Source organism: Anolis carolinensis, unplaced genomic scaffold, assembly GCF_035594765.1.
Source record: "Anolis carolinensis isolate JA03-04 unplaced genomic scaffold, rAnoCar3.1.pri scaffold_7, whole genome shotgun sequence".
NCBI classification, from domain to species: Eukaryota; Metazoa; Chordata; class Lepidosauria; order Squamata; family Dactyloidae; genus Anolis; species Anolis carolinensis.
Window position 1 is genome coordinate 31,329,199 of NW_026943818.1, and position 17,817 is coordinate 31,347,015.

The following is a 17,817-nucleotide window of genomic DNA, read 5'->3' on the forward strand; positions in this document are numbered from 1 at the left end:
TTCGCCAGAAAACCTAGCATGACTACTGCCGGCCCGTTTATGTTGGATAAGTGAGACTCTACTGTATTGAGGAATTGGTGGTAGTTAAGGTAAAGGGTCCCCTGGGCTGAGTGGGTTGCTAGGAGACCAAGTGAGCGGAGCTTAGCCTTCTAACTGGCAGCAATCGGATAAAAACAATTATTCCTCTCCCGCTAATTAGGACTTTATTTTTCTTTTCTTTTTGTTGTATCAACCTAGAGGCATGGACGAGGGGTTGTGCTGTCAATTTTCGAGGTTGTGGGGTGTTTACTTTTGTTGTTTTGTCCACTGCCGTGATGCCATCACTCTTTTATATATATAGATTGTATATACATGTAATATTGATAATAATATTATGTTATACAATATAATACTAATAGTAATATCATATAATAATAATTATATGTTATATATTACATATTATATAATAGTATAGTGGTATAGTTCAATATAGTAATATATAATGCTAATATTGTGCTATGCTAATAATATAATATATTGTATGTACATATAATATTGATAATATTATAATGTAATACAATATAACACTAATAATAATACCATATAATAATATTAATTATATGTTATATAGTACATATAATATTACAGTATAGTGGTATAGTTCAATATAGTAATATATAATGCTAATATTGTGTTATGCTAATAATATAATATATTGTATATACATATAATGATAATAATCTTATGTTATACAATATAACACTAATAGTAATACCATATAATAATATTAATTATATGTTATATATTACATATTATATAATAGTATAGTGGTATAGTTCAATATAGTAATATATAATGCTAATATTGTGTTATGCTAATAATATAATATATTGTATATACATATAATATTGATAATAATCTTATGTTATACAATATAATACTAATAGTAATATCATATAATAATAATAATTATATGTTATATATTACATATTATATAATAGTATAGTGGTATAGTTCAATATAGTAATATATAATGCTAATATTGTGTTATGCTAATAATATAATATATTGTATATACATATAATATTGATAATAAGCTTATGTTATACAATATAATACTAATAGTAATATCATATAATAATAATAATTATATGTTATATATTACATCTATATATATAAAAGAGTGATGGCATCACGGCAGCGGACAAAACAACAAAAGTCAACACCCCACAACCTCGAAAATTGACAGCACAACCCTTCACCCACGCCTCTAGGTTGATACAACAAAAAGAAAAGAAAAATAAAGTCCTAATTAGAGGGAGAGGAATAATTGTTTTTATCTAATTTCTGCCAGTTAGAAAGCTAAGCTCCGCTCACTTGGTCTCCTAGCAACCCACTCAGCCCAGGGGACCCCTTACCTTAACTACCACCAATTCCTCAATACTTTATTGCCCATACCACCAGACTTCGCCACAGCAACGCGTGGCCGGGCACAGCTAGTATTATATAATAGTATAGTGGTATAGTTCAATATAGTAATATATCATGCTAATATTGTGTTATGCTAATAATATAATATATTGTATGTACATACAGCTGCTCTGAGTCCCCTTCGGGGTGAGAAGGGTGGGATATAAATCTAGTAAATAAATGCAGTAAATAAATAATTAATTTTAGACTTAGGCTCAGCCAAAGTCTGAAATGACTTGAAGGCACAACAACAACAACAATCCTAATTAACTTGACTATCTCATTGGCCAGAAGCAGGCCCACACTTCCCATTGAAATCCTGATAGGTTTATGTTGGTTAAAATTGTTTTCATTTTTTAAATATTGTATTGTTTTTTGTTGTTGTTGTTGTTGTTGTTGCACTACAAATAAGACATGTGCAGTATGCATAGGAATTTGTTTTGTTTTTTTTGAAATGATAATTCGGCCCCTCAACAGTCCGAAGGATTGTGGACCGGCCCTCGGCTTCAAAAGTTTGGGGACCCCTGCCCCACGGGAAGTAGATGCCAGGCCTTTGGGACCTTCCTTCTTTCCCTCTTTTTCCTCCCACCCCAATGCAGACAGCAGAAGACGGAGCTGCCGGTGACGGACAACGTGCAGACGATCCCACCTCCGTACGTGGTCCGGGCCATCCTGGTCTACAGCCGACCCGCCTGCCAACCACCCGCAGCCGTCACCGAGCAGATGAAGGTGAGAGACATTCCATAGTAAACGTCAACACGGGCTTGCATGTATGTATTTCCCAACATGGGTGCACTCAGCACTCCTAATAATAATAATAATAATAATAATAATAATAATAATAATTTATTATTATTTATTATGACGTCTATATTAAACGTCAACGCGGGCTTGCATGTATGTATTTCCCAACATGGGTGCACTCAGCACTCCTAATAATAATAATAATTTATTATTATTTATTATGACGTCTATATTAAACGTCAACGCGGGCTTGCATGTATGTATTTCCCAACATGGGTGCACTCAGCACTCCTAATAATAATAATAATAATTTATTATTATTTATTATGACGTCTATATTAAACGTCAACGTGGGCTTGCATGTATGTATTTCCCAACATGGGTGCACTCAGCACTCCTAATAATAATAATAATAATAATAATAATAATAATTTATTATTATTTATTATGACGTCTATATTAGACGTCAACGCGGGCTTGCATGTATGTATTTCCCAACATGGGTGCACTCAGCACTCCTAATAATAATAATTTATTATTATTTATTATGACGTCTATATTAAACGTCAACGCGGGCTTGCATGTATGTATTTCCCAACATGGGTGCACTCAGCACTCCTAATAATAATAATAATTTATTATTATTTATTATGACGTCTATATTAAACGTCAACGCGGGCTTGCATGTATGTATTTCCCAACATGGGTGCACTCAGCACTCCTAATAATAATAATAATTTATTATTATTTATTATGACGTCTATATTAAACGTCAACGCGGGCTTGCATGTATGTATTTCCCAACATGGGTGCACTCAGCACTCCTAATAATAATAATAATAATAATTTATTATTATTTATTATGACGTCTATATTAAACGTCAACGCGGGCTTGCATGTATGTATTTCCCAACATGGGTGCACTCAGCACTCCTAATAATAATAATAATAATAATAATTTATTATTATTTATTATGACATCTATATTAAACGTCAACGCGGGCTTGCATGTATGTATTTCCCAACATGGGTGCACTCAGCACTCCTAATAATAATAATAATAATTTATTATTATTTATTATGACGTCTATATTAAACGTCAACGTGGGCTTGCATGTATGTATTTCCCAACATGGGTGCACTCAGCACTCCTAATAATAATAATAATAATAATAATAATAATAATAATTTATTATTATTTATTATGACGTCTATATTAGACGTCAACGCGGGCTTGCATGTATGTATTTCCCAACATGGGTGCACTCAGCACTCCTAATAATAATAATTTATTATTATTTATTATGACGTCTATATTAAACGTCAACGCGGGCTTGCATGTATGTATTTCCCAACATGGGTGCACTCAGCACTCCTAATAATAATAATAATTTATTATTATTTATTATGACGTCTATATTAAACGTCAACGCGGGCTTGCATGTATGTATTTCCCAACATGGGTGCACTCAGCACTCCTAATAATAATAATAATTTATTATTATTTATTATGACGTCTATATTAAACGTCAACGCGGGCTTGCATGTATGTATTTCCCAACATGGGTGCACTCAGCACTCCTAATAATAATAATAATAATAATTTATTATTATTTCTTATGACGTCTATATTAAACGTCAACGCGGGCTTGCATGTATGTATTTCCCAACATGGGTGCACTCAGCACTCCTAATAATAATAATAATTTATTATTATTTATTATGACGTCTATATTAAACGTCAACGCGGGCTTGCATGTATGTATTTCCCAACATGGGTGCACTCAGCACTCCTAATAATAATAATAATAATTTATTATTATTTATTATGACGTCTATATTAAACGTCAACGCGGGCTTGCATGTATGTATTTCCCAACATGGGTGCACTCAGCACTCCTAATAATAATAATAATTTATTATTATTTATTATGACGTCTATATTAAACGTCAACGCGGGCTTGCATGTATGTATTTCCCAACATGGGTGCACTCAGCACTCCTAATAATAATAATAATAATTTATTATTATTTATTATGACGTCTATATTAAACGTCAACGCGGGCTTGCATGTATGTATTTCCCAACATGGGTGCACTCAGCACTCCTAATAATAATAATAATAATAATAATAATAATAATTTATTATTATTTATTATGACGTCTATATTAGACGTCAACGCGGGCTTGCATGTATGTATTTCCCAACATGGGTGCACTCAGCACTCCTAATAATAATAATTTATTATTATTTATTATGACGTCTATATTAAACGTCAACGCGGGCTTGCATGTATGTATTTCCCAACATGGGTGCACTCAGCACTCCTAATAATAATAATAATTCATTATTATTTATTATGACGTCTATATTAAACGTCAACGCGGGCTTGCATGTATGTATTTCCCAACATGGGTGCACTCAGCACTCCTAATAATAATAATAATAATAATAATAATAATTTATTATTATTTATTATGACGTCTATATTAGACGTCAACGCGGGCTTGCATGTATGTATTTCCCAACATGGGTGCACTCAGCACTCCTAATAATAATAATAATTTATTATTATTTATTATGACGTCTATATTAAACGTCAACGCGGGCTTGCATGTATGTATTTCCCAACATGGGTGCACTCAGCACTCCTAATAATAATAATAATAATAATTTATTATTATTTCTTATGACGTCTATATTAAACGTCAACGCGGGCTTGCATGTATGTATTTCCCAACATGGGTGCACTCAGCACTCCTAATAATAATAATAATAATAATAATTTATTATTATTTATTATGACGTCTATATTAAACGTCAACGTGGGCTTGCATGTATGTATTTCCCAACACGGATGCACTCAGCACTCCTTATAATAATAATAATAATAATAATAATAATAATAATAATAATAATAATAATAATTTTATTATTATTATTATTATTAAGCACGCCTTTTGCCCTCCCTTTCTGCAGAAGATGCTCCAGTGCCCGTACTACTTCTTCGATGTGCTTTACCTCCACAACGGCGCCGAGGACAAAGAGGAAGAAGCCCGCTGCAAGGTAGGACCTCCCCAAAGTCACTCTTTTGCAGAGCCTTCTTTTCGTAGAATTGGGAGAGACCCCAGGGAGGAAAACATGCCCTCCGAAATATAACAAAGTTTTAAGAGACCCCAGGCAGGAAGACATGTCCCCTGAAATATTATAATAATAATAATAATAATAATAATAATAATAATAATAATAATAATAATAATAATAATAATATAAATATAATAGAGTTGGTGGAGACCTCAGACAGGAAGACATGCCCTCTAAAATATAATAATAATAATAAATAAGTGTAATAATAATAATAGAGTTGTAAGGGACCCCAGGCAGGAAGACATGCCTTCTGAAATATAATAATAATAATAATAATAATAATAATAATAATAATAATAATAAGTGTAATAATAATACAGTAGAGTCTCACTTATCCAAGCTAAACGGGCCGGCAGAAGCTTGGATAAGCGAATATCTTGGATAATAAGGATCCCTAATAAGGAAAAGCCTATTAAACATCAAATTAGGTTATGATTTTACAAATTAAGCACCAAAACATCATGTTATACAACAAAGTTGACAGAAAAAGTAGTTCAATACGCAGTAATGTTATGTTGTAATTACTGTATTTACGAATTTAGCACCAAATATCATGATATATTAAAAACATTGACTACAAAAATGGCTTGGATTATCCAGAGGCTTGGATAAGCGAGACTCTACTGTAATTACAGTTGGAAGAGACCCCAGGCAGGAAGACATGCCCTCTGAAATATAATAATAATAATAATAATAATAATATCATAACAACAACAGTAATAGAGTTGGTGGAGATCCCAGGCAGGAAGTCATGCCTTCTGAAATATAATAATAATAATAATAATAATAATAATAATAATAATAATAATAATACATCACACAGTCCTAGACACTTAGGAAGTGTTCGACTTGTGGTTTTGTGATACAAAATCCAGCATAACTATCTTGTTTGCTGTGTCATACAATAAAATATTAATATAATATATAATATGTAGCCGCTCTGAGTCCCTCCAGGGTGGGAAGAGCGGGATATAAATGTAGTAAATAATTAAAAAATATATATATAATATAATAATAGCATAAACTATATATCATTATCTATCATTATATATTGTCAGTAGTACTGTATTTAATATAAGTATTATTATATTACAACTTTATTATTATACTGAATTATGATGGGTATTCTATGGCATGTAATTTGCTTGCAGGAGACGTTTGCAGTGTCCGACTGCACACTGAAGTGGATTCTATGGCAGTGTGGCGTCAAGATAATCCAGTTCAAAGCAGATAATATAAGATTATAATTGGGTAATATAGCTGTGTGGAAGGGCCTTGAGTCTACACCGCCATATAATCAAATCTGATCATCTGTATCTTATAGGCAGTGTGGAAGAGGCCTAAGTGAGGCCTAACTCTGCCTGTGCCCTGGGCTGAGTGGGTTGCTAGGAGACCAAGTGGGCGGAGCTTAGCCTTCTAATTATTATTATTATTATTATTTGCCCCTTGCTTGCAGGAGACGTTTGCCTTCTTCAGCAGCCTGGACTCGAAGGGCACGCACTACAAGTACGAGGTGGGCCTGGGGGGCCCGGCGGTGGAGCTGCACAACTGCATGGCCAAGCTGCTGGCCCACCCCCTCCAGCGGCCCTTCCAGACCCACGCCGCCTACAGCATGCTCGAGGACGACGAGCCCCCCGAGGCCGAGGCCGTCGTCTGAGACCCTTTTGTGTATCCGTCAATCCATCAATAAATATATCGATGCTCCCACAATGCTCCTATTTATTTATTTACCGTATTTATATTCCGCTCTTATGCACTTACACCGACAGAAACGACACCAAACAAGCATCACTTTCTGCAGGAACCGTCACAACGCAAAGGCGACACTCTCTCGGCCTCTTTTGTAAACAAAGCCTTCAAAAAAGCATTCCCGGGACCTGATTGGCGGACTAGCCAATCCATCGGGAAAAGCAGCCAATGGGAAGCGGGGAAAAGACGGTGGGCGGGAACCTTATAGGCTTGATTTACAGCACGCGTCCTCCTCACTGGCTGGCCTGGCTGTCAGTCAAACTAAAATAACGCCTACCATGCAGCCGAAAAGGCGGGAAAGAATATTTAAATACTTCACTCATCCCACGCTTCATCCTCACTGGCTGGCCTGGCTGTCAATCAAAGCAAGAGGAGGCGTACCATGTAGCCGAAAAGGCGGAAAATACATTTAAATACTCCACTCACCCCACGCTCCCTCCTCACTGGCTGGCCTGGCTGTCAATCAAACCAAAATAACGCCTACCATGCAGCCAAAAAGGCGGAAAGAATATTTAAATACTTCACTCACTCCATGCTCTCTCCTCACTGGCTGGCCTGGCTGTCAATCAAAACAAGAGGAGGCGTAACATGTAGCCGAAAAGGCGGAAAGAATATTTAAATACTTCACTCACCCCACGCTCTCTCCTCACTGGCTGGCCTGGCTGTCAATCAAACCAAAATAACGCCTACCATGCAGCCGAAAAGGCGGAAAATATATTTAAATACTTAATTCACCCCATGCTCCCTTCTCACTGGCTGCATTGCCTGTCAGTCAAATTAAGATGAGGCCTACCCTGGAAATATAGGGCGGAGCCAAAGAGGATGGGCGGAAACCTTATGCTTTATTTACCCCACTCGCCCTCCTCACTGGCCGGACTGCCTGTCAGTCAAACCAAGACGAGGCCTACTCTTGCAAGTATAGGGCGGGGCCAAAGCGGAGGGGCGGAATCTTTATAATACACTTGCCACACTCGCTCTCCTCACTGGCTGGACTGCCTGTCAGTCAAACCAATATGAGGCCTACTCTGAACTCAATAAGCATAGGGAGGCGACAAAGTGGAGGGGCGGGAACTTTATATGCTTCACTTACCCCACTGGCTGGACTGGCTGTCAATCAAACGCCAAACCCTGCCGCCAGCCAATGAGGCGCCTCGGCGACGCTGAGGAGGGAAACTTGAAAATTTCGGAACGAAGATGGCGGCCGCGCCTCACGGAGCGGTAATGTCGGAACGCGGGCGACGCTGAGGGGCTTCCTCGCCGCCGGGATACCGGGCTGAGGCGGGGTAGCGGGCCTCTTTCGAAGCGGACGAAGACGGAGCTCCTTCCCCTTCCCCGCCGGCGAGGAAAGTGAGCTCGGGGCACCGGGAGCGAAGCACGCATGCGCAGACACCGGGAGCGAACCACGCATGCGCGCCTCCAGCTGTCAGCTTGGCTCTGCCAGGCTCTGCGGGGAGAGGATGACACGTAAGTTTGCACGTGTGAACCCCGCTTTGGCGTGTTCCCGACCTTCCCCGGGTTTCTAACCTCCTGGGATGGGTTTGGCCGACCGAAATAAGATCAGGAATCCTTTGTAGTCTTGATAGGATCATAAATAAACAAAAAATATTGACCCAGATTTTTTTCCCCATCCATGCCAATGCTGCTAGAAGTCTTCCAACTGGACAGAGGAGGAGGAGGAAAGGGAATTTTTTTATTTATATATATATTTTTTAATTTTTTAAATTTTATTTCTGTGGCTAGGATGGTGGAGATATTGCTCCGAAAAGGTGCCGACCCCAATTTGGTGCTGCCCGAAGGCATGGCCCCCATCCATTTGGCGGCCGGGATGGACCAGGAGAGCGGCCTCCGCTGCCTCGGCCTCCTCCTCCGACACGGTGGAGATCCAAACACCAGGTATTATTATTATTATTATTATTATAATATTATTATTATTGTTATTTTGAGAGTTGTTCATCAGTGGAACTGTCTGCCGCAGGTCGACGGAGGATCTCACCCCTGTTCATGTGGCCGCCTCCTGGGGATGCGCCACCTGCCTGAGGCTGTTGCTGGCGGGAGGAGGAGACCCCCGTATCCGCGACCAGGTATGTCCCAAATATCCTTCTGTTTACGTTTCGGAGTGTCTATCTGGCCATCTGCCAGGAGGCATCGGATGGTGCCTTTCTGCCGGGAATAATAATAATAAGGTAGAGACCCCCCAGGGCCATCCGGTCGTAATAATAATAATAATAATAATAATGAAAAGACCCACTAGGGGCATCCGGTTGTAATAATAATAATAATAATAATGATAATAATAATAATAAGGTAGAGACCCCCCAGGGCCATCCGGTCGTAATAATAATAATAATAATAATAATAATGAAAAGACCCACTAGGGGCATCCGGTTGTAATAATAATAATAATAATAATGATAATAATAATAATAAGGTAGAGACCCCCCAGGGCCATCCGGTCGTAATAATAATAATAATAATAATAATAATAATGATAATAATAATAATAAGGAAGAGACCCTTAGGGCATCTGGTTCTAATAATGATGATGATAATAATAATGATGATAATAATAATGATGATGATAATAATAATAATAATAAGACTGCAGGGCCATCCAGTCCTAATAATAATAATAATGAAGAGACTGTAGGGCCATCCGGTCCTAGTAATATGGTGGTAATAATAAAAATAATAATAATAAGACCACAGGGCCATCTAGTCCTAATAATAATATGGTCCTAATAATAATAATAATAATATGGTCCTAATATAATAATAAGAATAAGACCATAGGGCCATCTGGTCCTAATGATAATAATAATAATAATAATAATGAAGAGACCATCTGTCAGGAGGGCTTTGATTGTGCCTTTTCAGGACGGGAGCACGGCCCTCGACCTGGCTCTAGAACAAGGCAACGGCGTGTGTGCCCGGATCCTGCGCCAGGCTCTGGAAAGAGAAAACGTGGCGGAGCAGAGCTGTAAGTGGCACCCCAAATCAACAACAATAATGATTGCTAATATATATATATATATATATTATATATATATATATATATATATATATATATATATATATATAATACTAGCTATGCCCGGCCACGCGTTGCTGTGGCAAAGTGGTGGTGGTATCGGTTAAAACTTGTCGTGGAATTTTTATTTGACGTTATTTGTATTTTTTTAAATTAATTTTACTGTCACTTATCTTTTTTATTCATTATATTTTATTATTTTGTTGTATTATTTTTAGTCATTTTGTTATAGTATTTTATTGTATTAATTATTTTAGTGTTTTTCATATTTTTTATTGTATTATTTGTATTTATTTTTTTATCATTATTTTATTAACACTGGGCTGAGTGGGTTGCTAGGAGACCAAGTGGGTGGAGCTTAGCCTTGTAACTGGCAGCAATTGGATAAAAACTATGATTCCTCTCCCTCTAATTAGGAATTTATTTTTCTTTTCTTTTTGTTGTATCAACCTAGAGGCATGGATGAGGGGTTGTGATGTCAATTTTCGAGGTTGTGGGGTGTTTACTTTTGTTGTTTTGTCCGCTGCCGTGATGCCATCACTCTTTTATATATATAGATTGTATGTACGTCTAACTTGTAAGCTGCCCTGGGTCCCCTTTGGGTAAACGTCACTAATAAATAAATAAAATTATTATTATTATTATTATTATTATTATTATTATTATTATTATTATTATTATTTATTAATTAATTAATCGATCGATATTATTATTAATATTAATAATAATAATATATGCCTTTCTTTTAGCCTACCGAAGGGCAGAGAGCTTCCTCTCCACCACGACGGACGACACAATGGACGTGGGAGGAATCCCAAGGAATCGTGGTTCCGACCCGTTTGGACGTCATCTCAAGAACGGCAACGTTGTTCCGTATCCCTCTGGCTCCTTCCCGGATCTGGACGATTCCTGCTCCGGGGGGGACCGCCGGGCCTCGTCCTCGTTCCTGACGGAATGCTCTTGGAGTGACGGACACGACGAGATCCCCACTCGCTTGGGGGCGGAGTCCAAATGGCAGTTAGGCCGCGTGAACGGGAACCGAACCTTCCTTGAATCTCAAAGCGAGCCCAAATGGCAGTTAGGCCGCATGGATGGGAACCGGACGTCGAACCTCGAGTCCCAAAGCGACCCCAAATGGCAGTTAAGCCGCATGGATGGGAACCGAACCTCAAGCCTCGAGTCCAAAAGAGAGCCCAAATGGCAGTTAGGCGGCATAAACAGGAAGCAAACCTCGAGCCTCGAGTCCGAAAGAGAGCCCAAATGGCAGTTAGGCGGCATAAACAGGAAGCAAACCTCGAGCCTCGAGTCCGAAAGAGAGCCCAAATGGCAGTTAGGCGGCATAAACAGGAAGCAAACCTCGAGCCTCGAGTCCGAAAGAGAGCCCAAATGGCAGTTAGGTGGCATAAACAGGAAGCAAACCTCGAGCCTCGAGTCCGAAAGAGAGCCCAAATGGCAGTTAGGCGGCATAAACAGGAAGCAAACCTCGAGCCTTGAGTCCAAAAGAGAGCCCAAATGGCAGTTAGACCGCACGGATGCGAACCAAACCTCGAGACTCGAGTCTGAAAGCGAGCCCAAATGGCAGTTAAGCTGCACGGATGGGAACCGAACCTTGAGCCTCAAGTCTGAAAGCGAGCCCAAATGGCAGTTAGGCCGCACGGGCGGGAACCTTGAGTCCAGATCCCAGGAGATACTCAAATCTGACTCTGAACCGGATCATCTGCCCAACGCCGATGCCACCCTGGACCTGACCCTCTACCGCAGCTTCCTCGACCCGGAACTGGTGGTGAGGCCCAACGTCCGGCAAGGGCTGGACGCCACCTCTCCGGACCACGTCTTCCTCTTCTCCCGAGAAGACGCCGCAATGGCGGAGGATCTGGAACGGACTCTGGCGGCCTTTTCGGAGGGAAGTTGCAGCGAGTACCTTTCGTGCCACGGCGAGGAAGACGGACTCCGCGACGGATCTGGAACCACGTCAATCACGTCCGAACGAGAAGTGGAGACTCAGGACGTTCAGGACACGGTTCTTATTATACAGGGGACACCCGAGACTCCGGGAACGAGTTCGGACATGGCCGAGACCGTGGTGGTTTCCGGAACGAGTCCGGATACGGTCCACCCGAGTCCAGCGGAAGAGGTCTTGTCCAGCTTAGAGGCCAAACTGAGGGACATGATGCTGGCCACCAAGGCCTCTCGCTCGCCGCTGATCCGGACCGTCGACGTGGTCGAACGGCGTTTTCCCGCACCCGCCGCTTCGTCTCTCTTTGACGAGGATCTCGAGATGCCGAGGCGCCCGAGACGGGTCCGCAGCCCTGAAGCCGGAAGAGGCTGCGTTTCGACCGCCGGACCGCAAAACGAGAGTCCGGAAACCGGACCGCTGGCGGACACCCAGTTGATACCGGTTGTGATAACAGAACCCGACGAGCGAAGACCGTTTAATCCTGGCAACGAGACGGGCGCCGAACGCTTCTGCTTTGTGTCTCCGAGAGATAAAACAAAGGAACGGAGCGACGAGACAGGCGCCGAACACTTCGTGTCTCTAAGGGATAACCAAAAGGAATGGGACCACGAGACAGGCGCCGAACACTTCTGCTCCGTGTCTCCAAAAGATAAACGAAAGGAACGGTACCACGAGACAAGCGCCGAACACTTCGGCTCTGTGTCTCTAAGGGATAAACAAAAGGAACGGGGCAATGAGACGGGCGCCGAACACTTCTGCTCCGTGTCTCCAAGGGATAACGGATATGAAAAGGACCATGAGACAGGCGCCGAACACTTCTGCTCCAGGTCTCCAAGGGATAATCGAAAGGAACGGGACCACGAGACGGGTGCCAAACCCTTCTGTTCCGTGTCTATAAGGGATAAACAAGAGGAACGGGGCCACGAGACAGGCACCGAACACTTCTGCTCCCTGTCTTTAAGGGATAAACAAAAGGAACAGGACAACGAGACAGGCGTCAAACCCTTCTGCTCCAGGTCTCTAAGGGATAAACAAGAGGAACGGGGCCACGAGACAGGCGCCGAACACTTCTGCTCTGCGTTTCTAAGGGATAAACAAGAGGAACAGGACCACGAGACAGGCGCCGAACACTTCTGCTCTGCGTTTCTAAGGGATAAACAAGAGGAACAGGACCACGAGACAGGCGCCGAACACTTCTGCTCAGTGTCTCTAAGGGATAAACAAGAGGAACGGGGCGACAAGACGGGCGCCAAACCCTTCTGCCCTGTGTCTCCAAAAGATAAACGAAAGGAACGGGATCACGAGACAGGCGCCAAACCCTTCTGTTCTGTGTCTATAAGGGATAAACAAAAGGAATGGGGCAACGAGACAGGTGCCAAACCCTTCTGCTCCGTATCTCTAAGGGATAAAGAAAAGGAACAGGACCACGAGACAGGTGCCGAACCCTTCTGCTCCGGGTCTCTAAGGGAACGGGGCAATGGCAATGCCAAACCATTATCGGAAGTCAAGAGCACAAGGGTGAGCTTCAGCCGGATGTCTCTACGAGGACCCTCTCTTGTGGCCACTTCACCCCAGAGATCGAACCCCGTTGTTCAAGCGTCCCAGCTCTCCCCGGGTGGCCGCCCCGTTGGCGCCAACGCCGCCGAACCCTTGGAGTACCTTTACGTGGATGAGGAGGAGGGCCACTCCCTGGTCGAGAGGCGCGTCCCCTTCACGGACGAGTCGCTCGCCGGGTCCGAGGACACCGTTGTGTACGACTGGCGGGACCACCCGGGGACCCTCTCGGACGAGGCCCTGGTCCGGGAGCTGCGGGACTTCGGGGTGAACCCGGGCCCGGTGACGGGGCTCACGCGGAAGGTCTACGCGCAGCTCTTGGAGAAGCTCAGGAGCGACCCCAGGACCAAGGCGCGGAAGGATGCGGCAGGTAAGCGGTTGTGAGGAGTTGTGGGAGTTGAAGTCCAAACACTTGGACCCACGATCCCGAACTCATTCCTCAGGATACAGCCCGGAACTGGCCTTCGCTCTGGAGACGTTCCTGATCCCGGATGCGAAGGAGGACGAAATGGCTTTGATGGCACAATTCGACCGTCCGGATCAGAACCGGAAGTGGAGGGAAGGTCTGCTCAAGTCCAGCTTTAACTACCTGCTCCTGGACCCCAGGTAGGACACCCCCCACTCACCCACCTCCCTCACTACTAGGTTCTCTTGTAGTACGATTATATCATAATAATAATAATAATGATGGTGAGGTGGCTTAAACTCTGGACATTCCTTTCCTGGCTTTGCCTTTGTTTCCCATAGGGTGACCTAGAACCGTCACAACAACAACACTAGCTTATTACAATTCTTGTAATAATAATAATAATAATAATATGACCGTTCTGTCTCATAGGGTGACCTAGAACCGTCACAACAACAACACTAACGTATTACAATTCTTGTCATAATAATAATAATAATATGACCATTCTGTCTCATAGGGTGACCTAGAACCTTCATAACAACAACAATAACTTATTACAATTCTTGTCATAATAATAATAATAATATGACCGTTCTGTCTCATAGGGTGACCTAGAACCTTCATAACAACAACAATAACTTATTACAATTCTTGTCATAGTAATAATAATATGACCGTTCTGTCTCATAGGGTGACCTAGAACCTTCATAACAACAACACTAACTTATTACAATTCTTGTCATAGTAATAATAATATGACCGTTCTGTCTCATAGGGTGACCTAGAACCTTCATAACAACAACACTAACTTATTACAATTCTTGTCATAGTAATAATAATATGACCGTTCTGTCTCATAGGGTGACCTAGAACCTTCATAACAACAACACTAACTTATTACAATTCTTGTCATAATAATAATAATAATAATAATAATAATAATAATAATAATATGACCGTTCTGTCTCATAGGGTGACCTAGAACCTTCATAACAACAACACTAACTTATTACAATTCTTGTCATAATAATAATAATAATATGACCGTTCTGTCTCATAGGGTGACCTAGAACCTTCATAACAATAACACTAACGTATTACAATTCTCCCGGTTCTTTCCGTCCCGTTCTCCCCGTTCTAGGGTGACCCAGAACCTGCCCTTCCGGTGCCACTTTGTGAGCCAGGCCGAGTGTTTCCGGACCTTCGTCAGCGCCGTCTTCTACGTGGGGAAAGGCCAGCGCTCCCGGCCCTACAGCCACCTCTACCAGGCCCTCACCCACCACAACCGCCAAGGGAAGACCCCGGGAAAGGTAGTTCTCCAGGGTCCGGGTCCCGACCTTTTCCAGAGTCCGGAACCTGGAAGGGGACACTTCACCTCCCCTTGGTTCTCTTCCTTCTCCAGGTCTCGTCCAAAGTCCAGCACATCCTGGAGATCTGGGAGAGCGGCCAAGGCGTGGTCTCCTTGCACTGCTTCCAGAACGTGGTCCCCGTCGAGGCCTACACCCGAGAGGCCTGCATGGTCGACGCCATCGGTGAGACACCCTCCGATCCCTCCCGGCAGATGGACAAGGGGAGCGGCGGGGCCTCTTCCCAAGAGCCGGAGACAGGGCTGAGCACCTAAGGCGCCTGTTAGGACACACAGGGGGCGGAGCTAGAGGAGTGGGTGTGGCTTCTTCCCAAGAGCCTGAGACAGGGCTGAGCCTCTATATTTCTCCTGAGAGGCCTTTTAGGACTAAAGGGCGGGGCTAGGAAAGGGGGCGGGGCCTCTTCCCAAGAGCACGAGACAGGGCTGAGCCTCTATATTTCTTCCGAGAGGCTTTTTAGGACTAAAGGGCGGGGCTAGGGATGGGGGCGGGGCCTCTTCCCAAGAGCCGGAGACAGGGCTGAGCACCTAAGGCGCCTGTTAGGACACACAGGGGGTGGAGCTAGGGGAGTGGGTGTGGCTTCTTCCCAAGAGCCTGAGACAGGGCTGAGCCTCTATATTTCTCCTGAGAGGCCTTTTAGGACTAAAGGGCGGGGCTAGGGGTGGGGGCGGGGCCTCTTCCCAAGAGCGCGAGACAGGGCTGAGCCTCTATATTTCTCCTGAGAGGCCTTTTAGTATTAAAGGGCGGGGCTAGGATGGGGGCGGGGCCTCTTCCCAAGAGCGCGAGACAGGGCTGAGCCTCTATATTTCTTCCGAGAGGCTTTTTAGGACTAAAGGGCGGGGCTAGGGATGGGGGCGGGGCCTCTTCCCAAGAGCCGGAGACAGGGCTGAGCACCTAAGGCGCCTGTTAGGACACACAGGGGGCGGAGCTAGGGGAGTGGGTGTGGCTTCTTCCCAAGAGCCTGAGACAGGGCTGAGCCTCTATATTTCTCCTGAAATGCCTTTTAGTATTAAAGGGCGGGGCTAGGATGGGGGCGGGGCCTCTTCCCAAGAGCGCGAGACAGGGCTGAGCCTCTATATTTCTTCCGAGAGGCTTTTTAGGACTAAAGGGCGGGGCTAGGGATGGGGGCGGGGCCTCTTCCCAAGAGCCGGAGACAGGGCTGAGCACCTAAGGCGCCTGTTAGGACACACAGGGGGTGGAGCTAGGGGAGTGGGTGTGGCTTCTTCCCAAGAGCCTGAGACAGGGCTGAGCCTCTATATTTCTCCTGAAATGCCTTTTAGTATTAAAGGGCGGGGCTAGGATGGGGGCGGGGCCTCTTCCCAAGAGCGCGAGACAGGGCTGAGCCTCTATATTTCTCCTGAAATGCCTTTTAGTATTAAAGGGCGGGGCTAGGATGGGGGCGGGGCCTCTTCCCAAGAGCGCGAGACAGGGCTGAGCCTCTATATTTCTCCTGAAATGCCTTTTAGTATTAAAGGGCGGGGCTAGGATGGGGGCGGGGCCTCTTCCCAAGAGCGCGAGACAGGGCTGAGCCTCTATATTTCTCCTGAAATGCCTTTTAGTATTAAAGGGCGGGGCTAGGATGGGGGCGGGGCCTCTTCCCAAGAGCATGAGACAGGGCTGAGCCTCTATATTTCTCCTGAGAGGCCTTTTAGGACTAAAGGGCGGGGCTATACCTCCCCTGAGGCGCTTGTTAGAACACGGGGGGTGGGGTATAGAGGTCCAGCCCCGTCAGGAAGAGGCCCCGCCCCCTCCTCTAGCCCCGCCCCCTGTCTCCAGGACAGGGATAGAAGCTCAGCCCTGTCTCAGAGCTCGTAACTCCGCCCATCCCAGTCCTGGCTGCCCATTTGTGGCCCCGCCCACCTCTAGGGGACTAGACTAGGGGAGAGGCTCAGCCCCGCCCCCTTGAGCAGGAGCCACCCCCACGCCTGTAAGCCACGCCCCCTTTCCAACTCAACTGCCTTAAGCTGCTGCCTCCTGTGCCTCAATCCCTGCCTTGGCTTTTTTCTTCAGGGCTGAAGATGCTGACCAACCTGAAGAGGGGCGACTACTACGGCCTGGTGGCCGGCTGGCCCTGGAAGCGGCGCCGGCGCCTGGGAGTCTTCCTCCTCCACCGCGCCATGTGCATCTTCCTGGCCGAGGGAGAGAGACAGCTCCGCCCCGCTGACATACGGACCCCATGAACGGACCCCCCCCCCCCCCGGCCCTGATGGACGCGATTGGTCAGATGCAATTAGGTGACGTGATTATTGATTATTTTGGCCGGCTTTGGGGTCACTCCTGGACCTTTGAATAATGAGAATATACTTTTGTTATTGTTTGGAGAAACGTTGTCCAGCCCCCCTCCCGTTTGCCATCCGGCCTTTTAGGCGGCTTGTTTTTGTAATAAATTTTTTTAAAAAACCATGTCTCCTGTA

General features: G+C 44.0%; 3 protein-coding genes across 6 annotated transcripts in view; 2 read left to right on the forward strand and 1 right to left on the reverse strand.

Moving 5' to 3' along the window:
* Positions 1-7,046, forward strand: part of babam1 (BRISC and BRCA1 A complex member 1) — a 12,680-nt gene extending 5,634 nt beyond the window's left edge. The window contains exons 7-9 of the mRNA XM_062958893.1: positions 2,049-2,178; positions 5,175-5,261; positions 6,799-7,046. Of these exons, the coding sequence (XP_062814963.1) occupies positions 2,049-2,178; positions 5,175-5,261; positions 6,799-6,999 (418 nt within the window). The 3' untranslated portion in view covers positions 7,000-7,046. The remainder of the gene's footprint in view (positions 1-2,048; positions 2,179-5,174; positions 5,262-6,798) is intronic.
* LOC134292961 (DNA-binding protein RFX2-like) overlaps positions 1-8,315 on the reverse strand; it is a 32,688-nt gene extending 24,373 nt beyond the window's left edge. For 2 of the 3 annotated variants that reach the window (XM_062958888.1, XM_062958890.1), the window contains exon 1: positions 8,182-8,315. The gene's annotated coding sequence lies outside the window, so the exon portion shown is untranslated. The remainder of the gene's footprint in view (positions 1-8,181) is intronic. The other variant, XM_062958886.1, reaches the window with a different exon arrangement.
* A 154-nt stretch (positions 8,316-8,469) lies between these two features.
* On the forward strand, positions 8,470-17,806 carry ankle1 (ankyrin repeat and LEM domain containing 1). Of its 2 annotated transcripts, XM_062958883.1 has the most exons (9): positions 8,470-8,555; positions 8,832-8,984; positions 9,067-9,172; positions 9,966-10,068; positions 10,869-14,000; positions 14,074-14,236; positions 15,181-15,349; positions 15,442-15,571; positions 17,414-17,806. In XM_062958883.1, the coding sequence occupies exons 1-9, from the start codon at positions 8,470-8,472 to the stop codon at positions 17,581-17,583; spliced, it is 4,212 nt and encodes a 1,403-aa protein (XP_062814953.1). In that variant the 3' UTR covers positions 17,584-17,806. The 2 variants fall into 2 exon arrangements, with proteins under 2 accessions (XP_062814953.1, XP_062814952.1); XM_062958882.1 differs by lacking the exon at positions 17,414-17,806 and having other exon boundaries at positions 15,181-15,729.
* The last annotated feature ends 11 nt before the right edge of the window (positions 17,807-17,817 follow it).